This window comes from Elephantulus edwardii, unplaced genomic scaffold, assembly GCF_000299155.1.
Source record: "Elephantulus edwardii isolate Elephantulus edwardi_28Jun2011 unplaced genomic scaffold, EleEdw1.0 scaffold00006, whole genome shotgun sequence".
NCBI lineage: Eukaryota > Metazoa > Chordata > Mammalia > Macroscelidea > Macroscelididae > Elephantulus > Elephantulus edwardii.
In genome coordinates, this window is record NW_006399756.1 from 23,790,624 (window position 1) to 23,813,807 (window position 23,184).

A 23,184-nucleotide genomic window follows, 5' to 3' on the forward strand; every position below is an offset into this window, starting at 1 on the left:
AAGCTATTATAGAAGTGGATGCCACTCCTGCTTCCAAGCTTGTTTTAATCAGGGAGCTCCACCAAACACTGTCCACCATGGGTAACCATTATCACAATTTGACACATAAGTGTCACAATGTTCAGCTTCACAGCCACCACGAATTACCTCTGTACAGCAAGTAGACAGACCAGGGCCCAAACATGATAATGGCCAGTCAGAGTAAACAGAAGTCTTAGAGGGACTGGGATGAGAGCCCCTTCTGCTGTGCTCAGTTAATCCTATAATGTCTGGATTATGAAGAGGGCAGGATCTCTAAGACTAGGAGTCACTGCACTTAGATTATTGGGCAAAGTGCTTAAAGGGTTCAGGTAGCTGTGGTTTAATCAGCTGCTTTCCTGGTCCAGCCATAAAAGTATGCAACTCCTGATTACCAAGGCTGAGGACAAAGATGCCCTCAAAGTTCTTAAATTTTAGTAAGACACACAGATAAAGAAATGAACCAGTCTCTCTCTGTGTCACATACACACATACACAGAGAGAGAGAGAGTGATTGTGTCGGTTCCTGTTCATAGCTGATCCTCCAGCTGGTTTCCAAGCTGTAGATCACACCGTAGCAGACTGCCTGTCTTTCTTCCTAGGGTTGGTGAGAGGATTTGAACCACCACAGAAGTGTGGTCTTTGTTTTAGCAGCACAGCTTTCCCTGGGTTATGCCACCAGAGTGAAGAAAATCATACAAGGCCTAGAAGATTCCTGTCCAATAAATCATAATGATTTCTTTAAGGGTTTCAAGGAGGGACTTGGATTCATGTTTTCTGTCCAGCTGATTCTGACTCCTCGTCACCTCGTCGGACAAGGGGACTGTCTTACTCTACGTGGCGAGGCAGTTCAGTACAGTGGCTAGAGAATATGTATTCCAGAGCACTAGCAGGGGTCCTGGCTGTGTGACCTTGAAAGAAGTAGAAAACAAATCTAATATTTTAATCTGTTTGTTAGGAATAATCACAATATCTATCTCATGAGGGTTCTTTTGTACATAAAGGAGATCAGTCATATAAAGAGCGTAGCACTATAAAATAGAAAACAGTAATACTGTTTAAACATGAACTACTTACTGAGTTACTGTCAGCGGGAACTTATTTTAGGAGAAACAGGATATGAATTGTACTTTTAAGGGTTTACAGAGCTAAGGGAGCATGCAAGAGGACACAGAAGCTGAAAGCGGTAAGAAAAAAGTAGTTTGGAAAAGGACTGGAAGATGTTTGACTTGAGCAGAACAGGCCTTGTTGAGGGGATGGGGGTGTCAAAATTAGAAAGAAGGTAACTTCGGGGGGGACTTCATCTACAAGAAAGGTTTGTAACTTCTAAAAAACATTTGGAAGGCATGAATATTGTAAGAGGGGAAGGAAACTACTAATGTTTAAGAATAATTGCTAACATTTCAAGAACACTCGCCATTTTTCAGGGTAGTTTTAAGTACTATATTTATTCTAATCCTTTTAATCCTTACAACCACCATGTGAAATGAGTACTATTATTATTCCCATTTTTAGATCTGGAAACTGATAATAGTAACTGGCACATGGTTGCACAGCCAGGAGATGAGATTTGATATTAAATTGGAATTGTAGGCATTTTTGACCTGGTGTTTATATATAAACATGACTTGGAAGAGGAGAGCATTGGGTTGGAGTGATCTATGGTTTGAAAAACTCCGTCATGGACAGGAAAAAAAGAGAGGGACAGAGCATGACAAAGTACCGAGTCCATTTGACTCTGGGCCAGGAGGAAAGGCTGTGGAGAGGCCTTGGGGTGTCTTCCTGAGAGGAGTCAATAGGAACAGGCCACCTAACCTGATCCCAGGGGACTGGAGATCAAATTGCTCATGGGAATCTCTCAAGCACGCTTTCAGGTGTTCAGGGCTGAGGGTCGGCAACACAGCGAAAGAATATTTGTTGTATTTGAGGGGATTGTAAAATGAAAACCTGTGGCCTAAATCTAGCTCACTGCCAATCTTTGTACATAAAGTTTAATTGGAACCCAGCAGCTTTTATTCTTCTGTCTTTTTGAAACCATGTTTATGCTGCAACCAGAGTTGAGTTGTGACAAACCCTAAAAAAGCCTAAAATATTTACTATCTAATCATTTGTAGGAAAACTTTGCTGACTGGTCTAAAAGAGTGGAACAGCCTTGAGCTCTAGTTTCTTGTGATTGGAGTGAGTTCTCCCACTCACTCTAGGCACCTGAACATGTCAAATCAGTATATGAATGCAGTAGTTAATGTGAATCACCTAAAAAAAGGTGATGATACTTAAAAATTGAGCATTTGGTCATCTGACAACTATAGTTTCTAATTCATGATAAATGATACGTTGTTGTTGTGTATTTGCAAGTCAGGACCAACCCCCAAGTGACCATCCAGTGGGTTCTCAGAGGCAGTAAATTGCCTAGAAGGAGATTGCCCATCCTTCTCCCACATAGCAGCTGATAGATTTGAACCATATGCTTTTGGGATTGCAGTGCTATTGCTTGCCACTAGTCTATTAAGAATTTCTTTTTTTTTTTATATTAAAACTAAAATGGGAAACAGTAAGCATAAAGAAGGAATAATTTATTGTATCTATAAAGACTGTATGATCCTTGATATAATATGTAGGCTCCATTATGTCAGCCAGTATAAACTCTTATAAAATAGTGTGTGGAAATTAATACATTTTGTCATATTTTCTTGTAACACATCATTGCAGGCACTTCTTTTATAAATTCTAATGTTAGTAATATCACCATAATTAGTAATATTAAAGTACATCACAAATGTTCTTTGCACATATATTACTCATCCTGGCTATTAATTGCATAGCCTTTGAATTCTCTCTTAGGTTATCAATGTATGTGTCTTCAACTGTATTATAAACTCATTGAGGTCAGGGACTTTTATGATCATCTACTATGGATTGTTTTCCATACCCCTCAAATGAAGAAATGATTCTTCTATTGATTAGATGAAAGAATACTTGAATTAAATACTAACAATAGATCCATCTCTCTCTCTTTTTTCCCCCTGCACAATCCCACCTCTCTGTTGTTTTATATAAATGGACTCTGTCCCACAGCATCATGTAAGGTGGTTACATCTTAATGGCCTTCGGGAATAGACATGTAAAAAAAATGGGAAGTGATAATTATAATGAACTGGGCTATGACTTGAGATTTGTCTCCATTTAGGTATAGGAAGGTGGTTTCCAATAACTGCACTGATGGAGTGAGAGAACAGTACACTGCCAAACCCCAGAAGTGTCCAGGGAAGGCCCCAAAGGGGCTCCGAATCGTCACTGCTGATGGAAAGCTGACAGCAGAACAAGGGCACAACGTTACTCTGTTGGTGCAGCTGGAGGAGGTAGGACCCAGTGATTCTTGGTGTTCCGTGGCCTCCCGGGGCCAGTGTTTCTTCTCTAAGAAATTGTGGTCTCAATTATATGTTATTCTTAACATTCCCAATGTTGCATGATACATATTTTCCAAAATGTTACCCTACTCTGATTTTATGGGGTTTGTTGTCACTTATTATTTCAAGTTCCCCGATTCATTTCCTCAATTATTTTCTCTTTGTTTCAAGTTATTCCTTACTTTTAACCTCTCACTGCTTAGAGTTAAGTCTGAATTTAACCTTGTGTTATTAGCACCGACGGGAAATTGTTTTTCAGAATATCAGCATTTGGAGGTATTCCTGGAATAAGTTCAAACATGCACACAACCAGCCTAATAAGATGCTAAGTTCTTTCCTCTTTTGAGAATGAAACCTTAGCCCTTCTATTCCAGAGGCGACATGTCATTCATGTACTGAGCACAGAGACCAATTTGAACATAATTAAGCATAATTTCTGTGGAAATTGAGAGTTCATATTTGTGTAGCCCCTCATGGATATCATTAGCATAGCCATTATTATTTGCCAAAGTAGGATCATATGAGATTTCTGATTACTTAGATGATGCATACGATGACATTGATTCTATGCCTTTTGGAATATGCACAGGGGGGTTTTGTCACCTCGTAAATGAAGGAAATGAACCTGAAGGGTACTCACTTTTATTACGTGATCTTAATTATTAAACCAGGCCATGGAAGTCTTATTTGCAACTACACTATCTGGATACTTAAAAGATAACTGGCATTGGACGAGGCCCTGTGAAGATAAAGAGATGGATGAACTTATTGATTATGACATGAGTGACAGTTTACAGAAGGAATTGGCTTTCTGGTCAATTATTCATGCACATTTTGTTTTATGGTATTAATTACGTTATTCAACATTATAATACCACCTATTTCTTATTCCTCTCTGTGCTTCTTAGTCTCCAAATGATGTTTGCCTCAATCCTTATTTTTAATCCATTCTTTTTTTTTTCTCATAGTTTTGTGTTTTATTTATGTAAGAAGATCAGGCCCTGACTGCATGTTTCTGCAGTGGGTACAGGTGCTCTTTTCGCTGCCTCGTCTTGGTCTTCAGGTTCTTCCTCGCGTTTATTGAGCCTTTGGCACTTGACACGTGTTTTTTTGGAGCCACCGATCCAGGGCTTTTTACTTCTTATCCTTATAGTATTTTCTGAGGTTCTTCTTCTGAGTCTAATAACAGTGAGAACACGGGCAATGGCTTTTCGGAAAGTTCGGATTTTGGAGAGCTTGGAGGCCTCACTGCCTGTCACTTTGGTGACGCGCAGCTGGGAAAGCTCCACTTTCAGGTCGTCCAGCAGTTTTGACAGCTCATCCTCCTTCTTGCGACGAAGGTCCTGAGCCTTGATGTTGGCCATAGCTGAGCCGTAGAACCCTGCCGCTGCCCAATCCAAGGCCAAGAGAAAAAGGAGCTGTTTTTAGCCCGTTCTGTCTTCTGGTTTTATCCTTGGCCAAACTCTGCCCTGTTGATCTTGTATGAGTAATTTTCATAAGAAATGAGTGCTGCTCTCATATTACTAGTTATCCGTTTTTGTTGTTGTTATTGTTGTTGTCATTGTTGTTGTTGTTATTGTATGCCGTCAAGTCAGAACCAACCCGTAGCTGACCCTCCAGCAGGTTTCCAGAGTCACACAGGAGGACATTCCCCATATTTCTCCCACAGAGAAGCTGCTTGATTCAAACCAAGTGCCTTTGAGTTGGAAGAACAACTCCATCCCATTAGGCTACTACGCCCTCTTCACCCTATAGGCCCGTCTGTTGTCTGGCTGAAAATTGAGCCTCAGAGTTGACTTTTCTTCCAGGCTTGAAGGATGAGAAAGGCTATCTTCTTAGAGGTTCTATCCGTATCTAACTGACCAGTCAGACTAGTCATTTTCATATTTTTGAGTTTTAGGTAATGGGATTTAAAGAGTTAATCTTGACATTATTAACTTTTAACTTCTTAACTGAATAAGAAGCACAGCATTGACTTCAAGTTAACTCTTTGACAACCCACTGGCTCTCGATAATTAAATAAACCTAAGTTACCTCGTCCCCAGGCCCAGAGGTTCTAATTCAGTAGTTCAAACAGGTCCTAAGTTTTGCATCTTGAATAAACTCACAGGTTATGCATTGTGCTTCATGAAGAAAATAATACAAAATCAAGGCCAAGGGAGTAAGAGAAGTCTTAGACGTTCTGGAGTGTGACATGAAGAGGGAAAGGTGAATTACTAGAGAGAACTGTTTTGTAAAATTCAATTGACATTATTAGTATTTTAGTTCTATATGATAATTATGAAATAATGAGCCTGAAACTCAAACTTACTTCCTAACATGTGCATAAATATGAGGCAAGATGAAAAAAGTGAATGCCAGGATAGTAATCAGTAATCAATATCAAATTGATGCTGTAGAGTTGAGGATAGGATTGTTAAAATGAAGAACATATTTGAGTTTATAGTAGATTGAATTTAGATGAACAACAAATTCATTATCTGGAGGGGAAGTAGGAAGTATACCAGTTGTATACAAGGTATAAAAGGATTAAAAAGAGAAAAGAATGATAAGACACAAATAGTGAAATGGAGTAATGCAGATATAGTCCTGTAATTGTCAGAGAGCAATAAGAAATCAGAAACTTATTTCAAGAGATACTGGCTGAGAATATTCTAAGACCTCAACACACAGACTCATAAAAATCAACCAACTCCAAGCAAGTAAATATATTGAAAATCCACTCTAGGGCACATTGTATTATTCAAAGTGCTGAAATCTCAAAGTAAAGAGAAAAATTTAAAGTCACAAAAAAAACCAACCCAAATGGAATGACATATTTGATTAAGTAGTATAAATACCACAAAAATATGTAAAATAAAGGTAGAAATATTTTTTTAGACTCACAAAAACATAGATGAGTCAGACAATGATTTTTATAAAGTGAAATACTGTAGATAATTCCTCAGGCGGAAAGAAATTGACTTGAGCAAAAACACAAAAATAATGGAAAGAATAACAAGCCTGAGAGAAGGTCTGTGTGCAGGTAAATTGAAATGAATATAAACAATGCAAAACAGTGATAAGAGCAAGCTGTGGGATTTAAAATAGGTGTGAAATAAAATATCTGAAAACACTAGCACAGACAATGGGAGAGAATGGGGGTTCAAGTGAGTTAAAGAGCCTCCTGGCACAATGGTTGAAAAATGGCAGATAATTAAAAGGTTATAGGTTCAAGCCCTCCACAGGAAAGTAGTCCTAACAATTTTCCCCTAAAAAGATTGCCATCCACACTCAGTGTCATTGAGTCTGTTCTGACAGGTTACAACCCTCCACTGGGTTTCCAAGGCTGTAAATCTTAATAGGAGTGGTTCGTGGCACCAGAGACAAAAAGCCTTTTGCTTTGCTCACAGACAACACCACCAGGAAACCAAGTGGGGCAGTAAATTCTATTCTGTCTTAAAGGGTCACTAGGATTCAGAATAAGACTGAACATGCTCTAAAAAGTGGTGCAAAGTTCATGGAATGCCTATGAAGAGGGTATGTACTTATTTGTGTTAACAACAACAAGACAACAAAAATTCGGAAACCCATTGTGGAATCAATTCTCATAGCAATCCCACAGGACAGAGAAGAACTTCCCTGAGGGGTTTCAAGTCTGTAATCTCAATAGAGGTACATTCCGGCACCTTCCTCCATTAGAGCGACTGGTGGATTCACACCGCTTACCTTTTAATTACCAGCTCAGTGCTTAACCACTGTGTCCTTTTTTTATATTAGTCACCAAAAAGCCCTGAAGGCGTGCTTTACTATCTAGAATGTCCAACTCTCAAATTGTTAATAGGGTCATGAGAATTGGCTTAAATCATGATTAGTCCAAAAGGAGGAAAGAAAAAGAAGAGGGGAAATAATGCCGTTTAGACTAACACAAACAACCCTAAAAATGGTAACTGCAAGCCTATGCATTGTCATAGTTACATAGTTACATAGTTAATCTGATTGGTGATGTCTGTCCTCATGCCTTAGTTGGAAGGAGTTATGCTGCTAACATGAAGGCGTGAAGTTTGAATCTGCCAGCTACACTCCAGCCAGAAATGGGCAGTCTCCTCACACCTGATTTACAGCCTCTGAAAACCCACTGGAGGGTCAGCTATGAGTCGGTTCCATCTCGATGGCACACATCATGCTCGGCCAGCAGCAACATGTCCTAGTGAAGGTGCCTGTACCCAACCCCTGATCGCGATCAGCCTGTGACCTTTTCTTTGGCGTACTCTGTGTGCCAGTGTTCTCATACCTAAGTCTATGAGACAAGCCAAACCTGTAGGGACTCATCACAATGCTTATAAGGGTTTCAAGGCTGTAAATCTTTATGGGAATAGATTTTTCCTCTTTTCTCCTTTAGCGCAATCAGTGTGGATTTGAACCACCCTCCTTTCAGTTTGCAGTGGATGACTTTGTTCACTGTATATCCTCTTCAAAAAGATCTGCAAAGGTGCACTGGAATCATGTGAGAGCGTCCACATTCATTCGTAAGCACTCCAAATTAAAAACAACTCAAAATTGCCTCAATGATAGAATGGAAAAATCGAATGTATTTCTAGAGTAGACTACCATATATCTCTGGTTAAATAAGGGAAGAAAAAGCTACAATTACATACAAACATGAGTCTCACTGTAAATAAGCTGTTGGCTGACTGAAAAAAAAAGTATCATTCCATTTAATTAAGTGAAAAATGGACAAGACTGATGGGTAGTGAAGTGTCGGTGCACTCAAGTTAACAAGTACAGTCCTGTTGAACAGCAGATCTGAACCTTGTTCGATTCTGCTTCATCTCTGTTAGTCAAGCCTGTGATGGGAGTCACTATGTCAGTGCATCTCATGGAGGGCCTTCCTCTCTTTCCCTGACGCTCGACTTTTCTCAGCATGATGTCTCTCTCCAAGACTGATGTTGTTATGTACCCTCAAGTCACCTGTGATGCATAACGACCCTATGTTATCACCTGAACCCTACTCTATCCATGTCATCCATGCCAGTCTTATTGTCTCCGACACACCTACCCCCATTATCCCAGTCACTGAATCAATCCATCTCATCTAAGGTCTTCCTCGCCTGTGTTGTCCCTCCACCCTCCCAAGCATGATGTCCCTCTCCAAGGATTGGTCCCTCCTTGCAACATGTCCAAAGTATGTCAGATGAAGCTTCAGAATCCTTGCCTCCAAGGAGCAACCTGGCTTCACCCTCCCCAGGATGAACTTGTTTGTTCTCCTAGGAGTTCATAAAAATACACCCACAGTAAGTGAGGTGAAGTCTCACCGTGCTTGCCCCTGAGGAGCACTCATTGTGCTTCCTTCAGCACCAATTTGTTCTTTTCATATTCTATGGGAGATTAATTACTCTTTACCAACACACAATTCAAATGCACCAATTCTTCTTCAGTCTTCTAATCCATTGTCTAACTTTCAGATGCATAGAAAGCAAATGAAAATGCCATGACTTGGCTCAGGTGCACCTTAGTCTTTAAAATGACATCCCTGCTCTTCAGAATTTTCGAGAGGTCTTTGACAGCAGATTTCTCCAGTTCAGCACACCTTGTGATTTCTTGACTGATACTTCTGTGTGTATTGATCATGGATCCAAGTAAAACAAAATGTTGGCAACTTCAGCCTTTTCTCTATCTTTTGATCCAGCTGGTCATCTTTCTTGAGAATGGAAACAAATATGGATCTCTTCTAGATCAGTTGGCCAGATTAACTTTCCTCCAGATTTCCTTGCGTAGACTGGTAGCACATCCAGGGCTGCATCTGTTGTTTGGAATATGTCAACTGGCATCCCATTGATTTTTGGAGCTTTATTTTTTTTTTTTGCCAGTGCCTTCAACAAGATGAATTGATAGTGGCTGTGGCCTTGAACTCAAATGTGTAGAGGATGATCAGTACAGCATCAAATAAGACAGAACCCAGATCTGTGCTTCATAGGATTGCTGTGAGTTGTACTTGACTCAGTGGCACCTCACAACAACAACAACAGTTTGTCCAGTGGTGAGAATTTCTGATTTCTTGATGTTGAGGTATAACCAAGTGGGTAAGGGAAGCATAATAGGGACATCTAAAGTGCTGGCGATTTTCCTTTTCTTGATCCATATGATAGTTAATGGTTATGTTCTCCATGCTTTACTGGTATATTTGATACTAAGCCTATTTTCTTACTGTTGCTGTTGTTACATGCCATGGAGTCTCCAACAATGCACAATGACCCTATATTTCCCTGTGGATATGCTATACCTCATCTAAAAGTTTGTGTAAAAATTATGTTGGAAATTCAAGTTAAAAAAAAAAAAAACAACAACTGTACTTTGTGTTTAGATCTTTGGGGGTTAAAAATCAGATAAGGGAAGTAAACCCTTAGGAATTCATAAGGAAGAATTCATTCTCCTGGCAAGCCTTCTGCCCTAGATTTACCTGCGTGGAGAACGTAAAGGCCCTTTACTCAGAGGCCGAACAAAATGGATTAGGATTGTCAGAGAGTTCACGTCTTTTCAAGCAGGAAGTGCTTGTGCTGGGGCAGTTTTCAGAATTCACATTGAACGATAGCAGCACGTGACACATGCTCTCTCACTCCTGGCCAGCTCTGTGAGACAAATGGCTGAGAACCTGCCCCAGCGCCACGAACAACACTTTCATCTGCTCAACTGGCTTCCCATGGAACTACCATCATCAGGCCTATCAACTCGAGTTGAGTGATGTGGGAACACATAGGAGGATCTGGTTCTGAGATGCGTGAATTCATGCCTTCTGGGAGCTGGAAGGGATAGGGAAATACAGCAAGTCAGTTTGTTCCACTTGAATGGACAGAGCTACCCAGCCGTGTTGAAATCGGCTCTCTTCAGCTGTCAGATCTGGCCCCTCAACGCTCTTGTCTTTTGGTGCTGAACACCAAACCCAGAGGGCTATCCTCACATCAAGAGGCCCTGGGGACCTCGGTTTTGATTTGGGAGCCTGTGCTAATGATGTAGAGGCTTTCCAGGACAATCTGAATCTCTCCATTAATCTCTGCATTATTTAATTAGACATGAGCCAGACATGGGATGAGGAGTGCAGAATTTAAAAGGGGAAGGGGGAAGCAAAGAGAGTTTAAAAAAAATAAAAAGAACTGAGTGTATTGAAATTTGACATAACGCTAATGTAACTATTGAGATGCCAGTGTTCCCAGGCATTGAGTGAGTTGTGGTTTGTGGATGTCTGCCATGGTTTATCTCATTTAGCTTTTACAGCGATCCTGTGGGGGTAGATATTATCATCATTGTCATTTTATAGGTGGGACAGCTGGCACCCGGAAGAATAAAGTCATTTGTCTTTGATCAGACCATCATCAAACCCATTGTGTTGGATGAGTAGTGACTCAAGGTGAACCTGTAATATAGGGTAGAACTCCCCAGCAGGGTCCCAAGGCTGTAAATCTTTATGCAAGCTGACTGCCGCATGTTTCTCTCATGGACCAAGTGGTGGATAGAAACCACTGACTTTCCGTTTAGTAGCTCTTATCTCTCTAAGACCAGGGCTTCTCCTGCGGAGTACAAACAGGAGGTGAGTCCACATGGTCTGATACCCTTTCTTTCCATTGCTTCTCTGTGGTCAAACTCCCCACCCCCCTAATTTCTGGGGGAGAAACTCACAGGGTTCATGAGATCACCTAGAAATCCTTGGGTGAGGGCAGGAAAGTGACAGAGATCAAGGAGGAGAAAAATTATCTGTGTTCAAGCACATCTGGCCTCTGTGTCTGCCCCTTTATTCTGTCTATTGGCATTTTCCACAACAGCACTCAATAAATCAATGATTTTCCTCCCAGTAATTCTGAGAATATCCATAGTGTGGCATCAGGGTGTTGAGAACTATTTTAGCAAAGAGAGATTTAAAATAGTCTCTTGGGTTTCCCACTGCCTTGCAACAGTGCTAACTGTTCACCCTCAAAAATACTGGGAGACTGAGTTCTGATACCACACGTGGTTAAAGTACCTGTTAGAGTTTTGCTTTCTGTCTAAAGGCCTACACTAGACTAAGCACTAATGCAGCCCTCTTTTCTGTAAGTATTTATTCAGGAAGCCTTTCCATGTAAGTGCCATGTCAAATAAAGTGTTATAAACTGGGAGAGGGGTGTATGATCTACTTCAACAATTAGTTATATGTATGTTGGTGTGTGTGTTCATTCTTCAACACACATATTACAATGTATTTTATATAATAATATTTTTTCATCCACTTCCTAAACTAGATGCCTCTGGAAACTACAAACTCTTTAAACTATACAGAGTCTCTAAATTCTATAAATGTACAGAAGTGATGGTAGTTATAGAACACAGTTTAAGTCTTTTGTGCAAAACTTACTCTCAGTCATATTCGGCTTGTCGACACTTAACCACTGCTAAGTGAAACCAGTGCTGTTCTATCTGAAGGAACACTCTTCCACTTTGTGCATCACTCTGCGTCAATGTGCTGTATGAGGTAACCTGGGTTTGCTATGATGCTGAACCTTGTGCCGCTGGGGTATCAAATACCAGAATGGCTTCCCAATGTGAACAGTGTTTGGTGGAGCTCCCAGTTGTAAGATGGGTTGGGAAGCAGGAGTGGCATCCACTTCCTAAACCACAGGCCTCTGGAAACTCTGTGAACTTGGTGAAATGAGGACAGTTATGGAAAGGCATTGGGTCTTTTGTTCATAGAGTCGCTATAAGTCGTGAGCGAGTCAATAGCAGTCAACAACAGACAACAACATCTTAAACAACATCTTAAATCTTATTTTAATACAAGTTTGAGACCAGCTCGGACCTCTGCTGTACCGAGTTCTAAATTAAAACTTAACTCCATGAACTAGAAAGTACTAAATGTTTTCTACTTATTCAAAACAAAAAAAGCACACATCGCATTTTATTGTGAAATTTATCTGAGGCATTCCCTATGAGCTATAAACACTGTTAAGAAGGCATCATGCTGTTTTTGTTTGCAGCTCTAGCTTCCCTACTCCTGATGCTTAACATATTGATGAGGCCTCAATAAATGTGTGTAGATTTGAATAGGCTTTCCCAAGGAGTGTAAAGAGAATGCCTAAACATAAAAGAAAAAAGACTGGAAATCTGCATAACATCCAAGGAGCAGGAGTCTTCATCTGAAATCTAAATCCCTTCCTTTATCCCGTACTAATGCATATCCTAATTCTAACAGAAGAGTACTAATGGAAATATTGCTAGAACCAGAGCAAAGAGCTTTGTATTGGCAGAAGAGACTAAAAAGGTAGCGTGCTGAGACTGCCTTGTAATTATATATGTGGTAATAGGTGCCTTGGCTAGACTTTTTAGATTTCACATGTACAAGAAAAGGAGTTCCTTCCTTCCAGTAGCCTATGAAGCCCCCTTAGAAAGCTAGCTGTCAAAGCTGATTCTATACATACTGCTGCTTCTCCAGAATCCTACAGCTTGGCTCACTTGAAATGAAGTGATGAAAGCCTCCATTACCAGGAGCTTCATCTCTGCTGCTTTCAGAGCCCTTTTGACGTATATTCTAATGGAAGGACTTTTTTAGCAGCAACAAGGCAAGAGGCCTGTCACAGTTCCACCCTAGATTCACTGTGGCAGGTCTAAAAAGGAAACACACATACAAAGAGTCCTGCATTATTCATGTGGGCATTGTTGCTGTTGGCTGTCATTGACTTGGCCTTCAAGTCATAATTATTCATTAGTTATTCATAGGGAACAACTAATCAGGCCATGTGATGGGTAGGCCTCTTAGTGTTTGATTTTTTACAAAGAGATCGTCAGACCTATACATTACTATTACCTTAAAAACAAAGATCATTTGAACCAGGGACCAGCGAAGAGGGATGAGAAAGAGTTTGTGAAGTTGTTCCTAAGAAGCAGAATATTTGCAAAGTACGTTTGCATTTTAGGAAGTTGATTGAATGTATTTTTCACCAAGACTCAGGTGTCCAATAAAAGGTGGCATCCCTGTGTCTGGGGACCCACTCAAGATGAATGTCCTCTGGGTCACTAATGAGCACATAATGTGCCTCTAGTCTTTCAAGGCAATAACTCTGCTTCCCGGAGAAATCCAGTGAGAGGATGCGAAGGTGCTGGATAGGAGGAGAAGGGGCTAATCAATCAGTCTTAGGAACGTAACAAACCCAATTTGGAAGACATTCATATGAAAGGAATGCTAGGCGAGAGTGGTGTCTGCATGTTACAGAAGATAATTAAATCTGTTTTATACAGCTGTAAGAATAAAGAGATGCAATTCACTGCATAATTTAAGACTTTTAAATTAAATCTGAGGCAAGGGAGTAAAATGAAAACTTTGATCTGTGTCTCATTGTTTTAATACTTCAATTTACATACAAAGACGGAAAACTTAATACGTAAAATGCGTGACTATAACTTCTTCTGTGAGATTTAACTCCAAACCGTGAAGCTGTGCTCTCATTAGAAGGATTACGGCAATCTATGATCCCACAGAGCAAGCGACAAGCACACCGTGCAGTGACACTCCATAAACATTGCAGGTTGCCGCCAGCCTCCCATGATGGCTAAGGTTTCACAATTTCTGTAAGTTGGTCTGCATTCCTAAAAACCTCTGACCTACTTTTTCATCTGGTGAGAGAATATTTGGGTTTTCTTTCTGAGGTGGCACAAACAGCAGGTATCTGTTTCTAAGGCAGCTCAGATCTGATGCTGTTTTCTCCTCCCACACAAAAGAGCTGAAGCTGGTTTCAGTGAGCCCTGGCGATTTAAGAGGCTTTCTCATATATTATTCCTTACTCTCTTCAGCTTTATTCTCTTTGACTGTGGCAGAGTAATTGAGCCACTCCATTTCTTATCCCTTGTTGCTTAGGGTTAAAAAGGAAAGAAGGAATTGAGGCAGGCAATGCCCTAGAGGTAGTCTTTACTCAGAAGCTTCATGTTGAAAGTTCAGGTGGAATTGGTTAGCCACTCTAAGACTTTGTATCTCTCTTCTCTCTCTCTCTCTCTCTCTCTCTCTCTCTCTCTCCCCCCCTCCCCTTCTCTCCCTCTCCCCCCCCCTCTTTCTAAATATGGGTCCTAATACAGTACAAGAATTGCTGTTCTTTGAGGTCTCAGGGGAAACACATTTGCAAACATGTTTTTTCTGCCTTAACATGCATGGTAATATACCTGGGCCATGATTGAGAGATTGGGTTTGGTGACCATCTCAAGAGTTTGAGTCATGCAGTTGTTTTCAGTTTGGATTTTGAATCACCTGCCCTGAGTACTTTCTACTATGTGTCACTGCTACCCCACTTTATCCACGTAGGTGGCCCTATGCGTGAATCAGAGCTACATCACACTACACCACACCACACCACACCACACCACACCACATCACATCCCACAGTTCTTGCCAGAGCGGGTAACTTCCTGTGACTTCTGGATGTGCGTGTACTTCAGTATTATTCCTCAGCACCCCAGGCCTCACCTTCATCTACCTGTAATGTACAGTATGACGTCCCAACCAAATGGTAACAGCACATACATGAGTTCTACATCTTCAGCTGAGAGTGTTTCAGAGGTCTTATAGGGAGTCACAGTGTGTGTGTGTGTGTGTGTGTGTGTGTGTGTGTGCGCGCGCGCGCGCACGTGCGCGTTCCTTCATTAATAACAATAACAAGAATAACAGGGATAAAAAGAATGGATTTTTTCCTGAGCTGAAAATGTTGTCTAGGCTACCCTTTAATTTATAAGTAACAAATTTGAAGTCCAAAAGAAAATTGCTTTTCAAAAGATATATAACTATGGGTGGGGCGTGTGTATGTGTGTGTGTGTGTGTGTGTGCACGTGCATGTGTAGGAAATGGGAAAGATTCAACATGCAAAACAACGTATATGAACTTAATAAACCAGTATAAAATAAAAACGTTTTTAAAAATATATATACCTGGGTCTCCTCAGTCTCAGGTTGGCAGTTGACTTTTGTAAGTTATCTCTCCCACGTAGAGACAACCCCTGAGTCACTTTGACTCTGTAAAGTCACTTTGATTTCACAATAACATAAATCATCTAATAAGGCAAAGATGTAATAATGTCGAATAAGAAATCATTTCATTTTATAAAGTCTTACAAGTGTGCTAGATGTATGATATTATTCTTTCATTTTTAAATTTTTTTATTTTAATTCATGTTTCCAGAGACTTTGGATTTCCATTCACTCATTGTTGCGTTTTTCTCCCTCCCCACCCTATTCACTCTTCTCTTTGAAAAGTAAAAGAAAAATTCTTTCATTGTCATACAATCCCTCCCCCCAAGTCCACTACACTGTGCAGGTATTATTCTTGTTGTCTGTCTGTATATGTGTATAACTGTCTTGTGTCAAATACATATAACTCACACAAGATTTTTCATTGCACCATTGTTTGCATGTATATTTCAGTGACATCATCAATACTATTATCAACGGCAATGTTTTGTTCATTCATTACCCATATGATCCCGTCCCAAATTTTCCATCATTCTTAGCAGAAGCTCTGTGTCCCCTGAGCATTGTCTTCCTTTCTCCTTCCCTCCTGCCTGCTCCTGTTACCGACTAATCAACTCTGGTCTCCACATATTTTCATTTTCTAGATACTCAGTGTAAGTTGGGTCATAGCATATTTATCTGTCAGTGTGACTTATTTCACTTACTCAGTAATATTCTTTCTAGGTTCGTCTGTGTTATGGCGCGTATGTATCACAGTTCCTTTTCTCTCTACGGATGTGCAGTGTTCCACTGTCTGCATCTTTATTTATCTAGAGCTTAGGGAACTCTGATGGCCTAGTGGTAAGGAGCTGTGCTCTCAACCCTAGAGCTCATGGTTTGAATCCACTAGTCGATCTGAGAGATAAAAATGGACAGTCTCCTCCTGTGCACCTGATTGTCCCTGAAATCCCACTGGAGAATCCGCTCTGAGTCAGTTACCACATGACAGCATGTAACCACCACAACAGTTACACATACAGTACATTTATCCATTTATCTTCTGATTGGAAGACAGTTTTAAAATGTTGACAGAATAATGCTAAAATCCTGTGTTGATTCCAATACTTTTGTTGTTGTTAGTGACAGTAGTGCAGATGTGCATAATATACACTCATGCCATCCTATGCCGGCAGCCCTGTGTGTGCTCATTGGCTGAAACAGCATCCACCAATCAAAAATGTAATCTCTGGGTGGTAAGTCTATGGGTGATTTACATTTTCTGTTTTATCATTTTCTATATTTCTAAATTTTCCAAATGAGCACATCATATTTTTCTTCTCTAGTAAAGCTAGGATATTTTATTACCAACTTTAGTATTAAGAAAAACTGATTGCATAGGTTTATTCCTAAAGGAATCTTCCTTGTACTCTTCTTAAAAGGTAATTTTGTTCTTATTACACAGTTGAATGTTTTACTTTTAGAGGGATAAAAATAAGGCCATTCAAAAACATTTATAAGATATATGTCATTTGGCAGCCCCATAATTTTTCTATCAAAGCCTGCAGAGGTAATTCCTAAAGCCAGTATTCAGAGTTAATGGGGTATTCTGTCTTTCCTCACATTTAAAAAAAATAATAATAATTGTTACTCAAACACAGTGCTTTAAAGTTCCAATGTCTAGATGGAGTAAGGAGCTTCCAGCAATAACCATTTATCTGTTTGTCCAAGCCAAGTGACCCTCCTGCCTTCTGACAGGCATTCTGTTCCCTTCGAAGCCAGGCACCAAGTATGGAAGACAAACAGAGGCATTGTGGAATGTTCAGTGAACCACCACATGATGATATGGCCCACTTGCAAGAAAAGGAGTAAATCACTTTGGGATCCAGTTGAATGTCCTTGGTCTGGGGACCACAGCCAGAAGTATTTGGTTAGTTGTTGTTGTTGTTGTTATGTGCCGTTGAATCATTTGTGACTCATGGCGACCCTATGTACAACAGCCCTAAACCCTGCTCTATCCTGTGCCAATCGCAGTGCCTCTGACACACCCATCCCAATTACCCCAGTCACTGAATCAATCCACCTCATAGAGGGTCTTCCCTTCCTGTGCTGTCCCTCTACTCTACCCAGCATTATGTCCCTTTCCAAAGACCTGTCTCTCCTTGCAACATGTCCAAAGTATGTCAGACGAAGCCCCAGAATCTTTGCCTCCAAGGAGTAGCCTGGTTTAACCCTCTCTAGGATGAATCTGTTTGTTTTCTTGGCAGTCCATGGTACATTCAATACTCTTCTCCAGCACCACAGCTCAAAGGCGTCAATTCTCCTTCTGTCCTCCCTAGCCATTGTGCAGCTCTCTGATGCATATTAAAGATCAGAAGACATTCTGGAAAAACTAGCAACTGCATTTCATCAGAAAGAAGGTTGAATATCAGATAACGGATCCCTTTTTCAGGTGGGTGCATAGTCTGGTCTTCCAGCAGCAGTGACCTGTCCAGGTCTGAATTCTATGGCTAACTGGGACCAGGAGTTCCGTGCACAGAGCTGCCCCACAGTGCTGGGCGTTCACTCCGGAAGTCAGAACCACCATATTCCTCGGCACTCTTACTCACTGAGAAGCCCAGGGGCTCAGTGCGTTTGGAGAGCTGACTCTGCAACACCATCTGGAAAGAAGGAAGGTGAAGGATGGATGGATTGTTCTTCTGTTACGCAGGTAGATGGACTGTTGGGGACTGTTGTTCAGAACTTGGTTTGAAAACTGAAGAGAAGCCAGTGGAGCATGATCCAGACCTCGCATCGGCACCCACATGCTCTCACCTGATCTCTCTCACCAATGAAGCAGCCTGGCAACACCTCTTGGAAGTGATACCCTAGAGGAATGAAGTCCTTGCTAAGAGTGGAAGAGAGGACATGTGCATCGACTATTCATCATGGTTTGACATTGACCTATGTCTGAAGGGGTCTAACTCCTCAACATAAAATGGAATGTGGTCTGTTCAGCACAGTTAACCACCAGTTAACCATTTTCTGTTTTCTGGGTAATGTCACATGCCCTTTGCTGTGCAGTCACACCACAAGGGGGCTTTACAAGTATTATTTGTTGTTTCTGGGATATTTTACCTAGACCAAGAGGCTGTTGTGTGAACAGAGCAAGTGAACACCATATGGTTTAAAATTAAGAAAATGTAGGCTGTAGCCTTTTTCCACACCTATTCAATCTGAATATTGAGAAAATAATTTGAGAAGCTGGGCTCTCTGAAGAAAAAGAGTGTGACATCAGGATCTGAGGAAACTTAACAACCTATGTTAAGCAAATGACAGAGTCTGGCTTCCTGAAAGTGAGGAAAGCTTGGGAGGCTTGTTGCAGAAGATCAAAAAATACAGCCTTCAATATGGATTGTATCTCAATGTCAAGAAAACAAAAATTCTCACCATGAAACCAATAAACAAAAATCACGATAGACAGAGGAAAGATTGGAACTACCAAGAGCTTCATCTTACTTGACTCTACAATCCACACTCTTAGCAACAGCAGTCAAGAAATCAGGAGACATATTTTTCTGGGAAAGTTTGTAGTCAGGGACCTCTCTAATATTTAAGAAGCCATGATGTCAGTTTGAGAACTAAAGTATGCCTGCTTCAGGCTTGGTCTTTTCAATCATTTTCTATGCATCTGAGAGTTGGATAATGAGTAAGGATAACAGAAGAATAGAATGCCTTTGGCCCATGGTATTGGAGAGTAGTACTGACTCTCCCAGTGACTGCCAAAAGAACAAACAGATATATCTTAAAGAAGCTGCAGCCAGAGTGCTCCGCGGAAGCTAAGGTCATAAAACTTCATTGCACATACTTTGAGCTTGTTGCTAGGAGAGGCCTTTCCTTAGAAAAGACATGGTGTATGGAAAAGTGGAGGGTCACCTAAAGAGAAGAAGACCCACAACCAGATGGACTGGTGCATGATTACTGCAGGGCCTTGGTGGGGTGTGTCGGAGACCGTGTGGATGGCACAAGAAGGAGAAGGTTCTGATCTGTTCTTTGTAGGGTTGGTAAGAGTTGTACTCTACTCAACGGCACCAAACAACAGCAGCAACAAGATAGTATTTTAGAGAGTTTAAGATGAGTCTAGAATAGTATCTTTTCTTTTTCTGAAAACCAGATCCAGATTGATATTCTTTAAAATGTTTTTGTTTCAAGTATGAGTAAAGCTATTTTGGGGTCGGGCTTGTTTGTTTGTTTGTTTTTACTGTGATTTTAGTGAACGTTTACAGAAAGGATGAGTTTCCATTCATTCATTGATACACATTATATCCTCCCTCATCTTCCCCCAGTTCACGTTGTAATGCATGTCTTGTTCCAAACTGTTAATTATCATATATATGATGTATAATCATCTCTTCCTTTTAGATAGTCTTTCCGTTCTCTTCTTCCAGCCTAGTGTCCATCATCTAGCCATTCATTTGCTGCTCCTTCCACCCCCAGTATCTATCCTATTTTTATTTTTATAACAGTGGCCTTATTCAGTATTTGTCCTTAAATGACTGAAATATTTAACTCAGCATAATGTCTCCCAGACTTACCCATGTAGTGTTTATAAGTTCATTGTTTTTCTGTGCTGCATAATATTCCATTGTGTGACTATGCCACAATTTTTCTCTCCATTTATCTACTGACAGGCACTTGGGTCACTTTCACCACTTCACTATTGTGAATAACATTACTACATGGGTGTGTATACATGTCTTTGTGTCACAGCTCAGGTTTCTTTAAGGTATATTCCCAGTAGGCAGAAAGCTGGGTCACATTGCATTTTTATTTCCAACTTTTTGAGAAAGCAACAATGAAATAGCATCATACACACACACACACACACACACACACACACACCACTTCCCCCATCCCACACCCCCAACACCACCTCCGCAACAGTAGCAGAATTCAACCAGAGAGCAAACTACAAATGCAGATGAGGAATGTGGAGAGATTGAAACTTCCGTTCATGTGTGGGAATATAAAATGTTACAACCGCCGTGAAAGGCAATCTCTGGTGCTTTCTCAAAAAGTTGCAAAGAGAAATCATTTGGGTAAAGCTATGTTTAAGACCCACCTACTAGTAATGAACTCACTACAATAGTTTTTATGGTTTCTCTGAACCAATCCTCAGACTTGAAGTTCAAAAAAGCTTAGTTCAAGCTAATCCTGTGAATCTCGGTAAATTCTGAATTGTCTGTGTCCTTTAGGGTTGGTTGAAGGTTAAGTGAGATAATAAATATAGGATTCCACTCATTTCCACTGAGTCATATCCTAACCTTAGCAACCCTTCCATCATTACAGCCAATGACTGTAAATCTTTATGCAAGAAGACTGCCGCTTTTTCTCCCAGGGGAGTTGGCAGATTCTAGTTGTTTCCGTCAAATGGGAGCAAACCCTCTAATGGGCTTTCAGAGGCAGTAAATCACGTAGAAGCTGATTGTACTTCTTTCTCCAGCGGATCGGCTGGAGGATTTGAACCACGTGCATTTGGATGGGCAGTGCAGCTTCTTAACAAATAAGGCCACCAGAGCTCCCTACGCTAGAATATTTTATTACCTATTTCAGTAGAAAGAAAACCTGTGTAGGTTTATTCCTAAAGGAATCTTTCTTGTATACTTTTCAAAAGGTAATTTTGTTAATAAAAAAAAAAGGTAGCTGCTTACCAGAACTCTTTATGCGTGGAATAATTATTATTATTTCTGTCACAGTAAACTTTGAGGAAATGTGCCCTCTCTTTTCCTTTCCCAATGATCAGGGGACATGTTAGAACATTCTTACTTGCCCTCTGTCTTTCTGTGAGATGTCACCTTCTAGGATTCAGAGCTCTTGTATAAGTGCAAGGTGCATAATACTCCTCTCCAAGGACTCATTTCTGCAACCTGATGAAACGCTTTGAAGACTAGGGTATATTTATGATAATGATCACAGAGTTCTGGTGGCCTCATGATAAGAAGCTATGCTGCAATCCCAGAACCACATAGTTCAAATCCACAAGCGTCTCTGCTGGAAAAGGATGGGCAATCTCCTTCAGTGCATTTTCCGTTGTTATGTGCCATCCAGTTGCTTGTGACTCATAGCAACCCTCTGTATAGCAGCTCTGGACCCTGCCCTGTCCTGAGCCAGTCTCACTAATTCCAACATACCAATCCCCATTGCCCCAGATACTGTATCAATATATCTCACCCAGGGTCTTCCTCTCCTGCTCTGTCCCTCCACCCTTCCAAGCATGATGGCCTTCTCCAAGGACTGGTCTTTCCTGGCCATGTGCCTAAAGTATGTGATATGGAGCTTCAAAATCCTAGCCTCCAAGGAGAAACTTGGTTTGACCCTCTCCAAGACAGAAATATTGTTTTCTTGGCCATCCATGGTTTGTTCAAGACTCTTCTCTGGCACCACAATTAAAAAGCATTGATTCTTCTTCTGTCATCCTTAGTCATTGTCCAATTCTCTGAAGCATAATAAGTAATTATGAAGACCATGACCTGGATTCGGCATATCTTAGTCTCTAGACTGACAACCTCATTACTTTTCAGTACTCTGGAGGGGTCTCTGAGAGCATAATTTCCCAATACAATTTCTTTTTTGAATGCTAATGTTAAGAGTGTTTATTGTGAAGCTGAGCAAGGTGTTATTGTTAACAGCCTCAGTCTCTTCTCCTCCTATCATGGTGGTGCCAGTTGGCCCAGTGGTTAGAATCTTTGTCTTCTTGATAATAAGCTTCATTCCACATTGAAGACTACAACCTTTGACCCTCTGCAGCAAGTGATTCAGGTCCTCTTCAGTTTCAGCAAGCAAGGTTGTGTCATCTGCATATTGTAGGTTGTTCATGAGTCTACCTCCAATCCTGATGCCACATTCCTCCTCATAAAGCCCTGCTTCCTGAATGATCTGTTCTGCATGTAGATTGAAAAAGTATGGAAATGGTGCATCCCTGACACACTGCTTTCCTTATTTTGAACCATGAAGTGTTTCCCCACAATGTCTGAGGACTGTTTCTTGGTCCAAGTATAGGTTTCACATAGGCACAATCAGGTGTTCTGGGATTCTCATTCTTCTCGACGTTAGCCACAATTTGTTGTGATCCACACAGTCAGATGCCTTTTAATAGTCAAACACAGATGGACATTCCTCTGATACTCTTTGCTCTCTGCCAAGATCCATCTGACACTGGTGATAATGTCTCTAGTGGCCTCTTCAAATCCCAGTTTATATTTCTGGTAGTTCTACCTCTAAGAACCCATTGGACAGTCAGCTGTGGGTTGGTTTCAGCTCAACAGCACACACAACAACGTACTGCTCTCAAGAATTTGGTAATCAGAGTCTACACCTGTGAGAGGTAAGGTAGGCAAGGTGATGGAGGATGACTTTAGATCCTTACTTCCTCACATCCACCTAAATATATTTAGCCATGAAGAAAGGACTGGATTACTTGTTTGCTTTTTTGTTGTTGCTGTTGTCATTACTTCTTGTTGTTTGTTGTTATGTGCCAGGGAGTCACCTGCAACTCATAGCGACCCTATCTACAATAGCCCTAAACCCTGCTCTATCCTGTGCCAATCTTAATTGTCTCCAACACAACACACCTACCTCCATGACCCTGTGACTGAATCAATCCATTCTATAGAGGGTCTTCCTCTCCTGTGCTGTCCCTCTGCCCTCCCAAGCATGACATCCTCTCCAAGGACTGGTTCCTCCTTGCAATATATTCAAAGAATGTCAGACAAAGCTTCCGAATCCTTGCTAATTTTGATACATATATGTTTGTGCATTTATATTTGAATATATGCAGAGAGAGAGAGAGAGA

The 23,184-nt window shown here is 40.8% G+C and overlaps 1 protein-coding gene across 4 annotated transcripts in view; it reads left to right on the top strand.

The window, feature by feature from the left end:
- The window catches only part of SORCS1 (sortilin-related VPS10 domain containing receptor 1), a 675,554-nt gene that overhangs the window by 585,212 nt on the left and 67,158 nt on the right, over positions 1–23,184 (top strand). For all 4 annotated transcript variants that reach the window (XM_006879951.1, XM_006879950.1, XM_006879949.1 and 1 more), the window contains exon 18: positions 3,206–3,377. In XM_006879951.1, the coding sequence (XP_006880013.1) occupies positions 3,206–3,377 (172 nt within the window). The remainder of the gene's footprint in view (positions 1–3,205; positions 3,378–23,184) is intronic.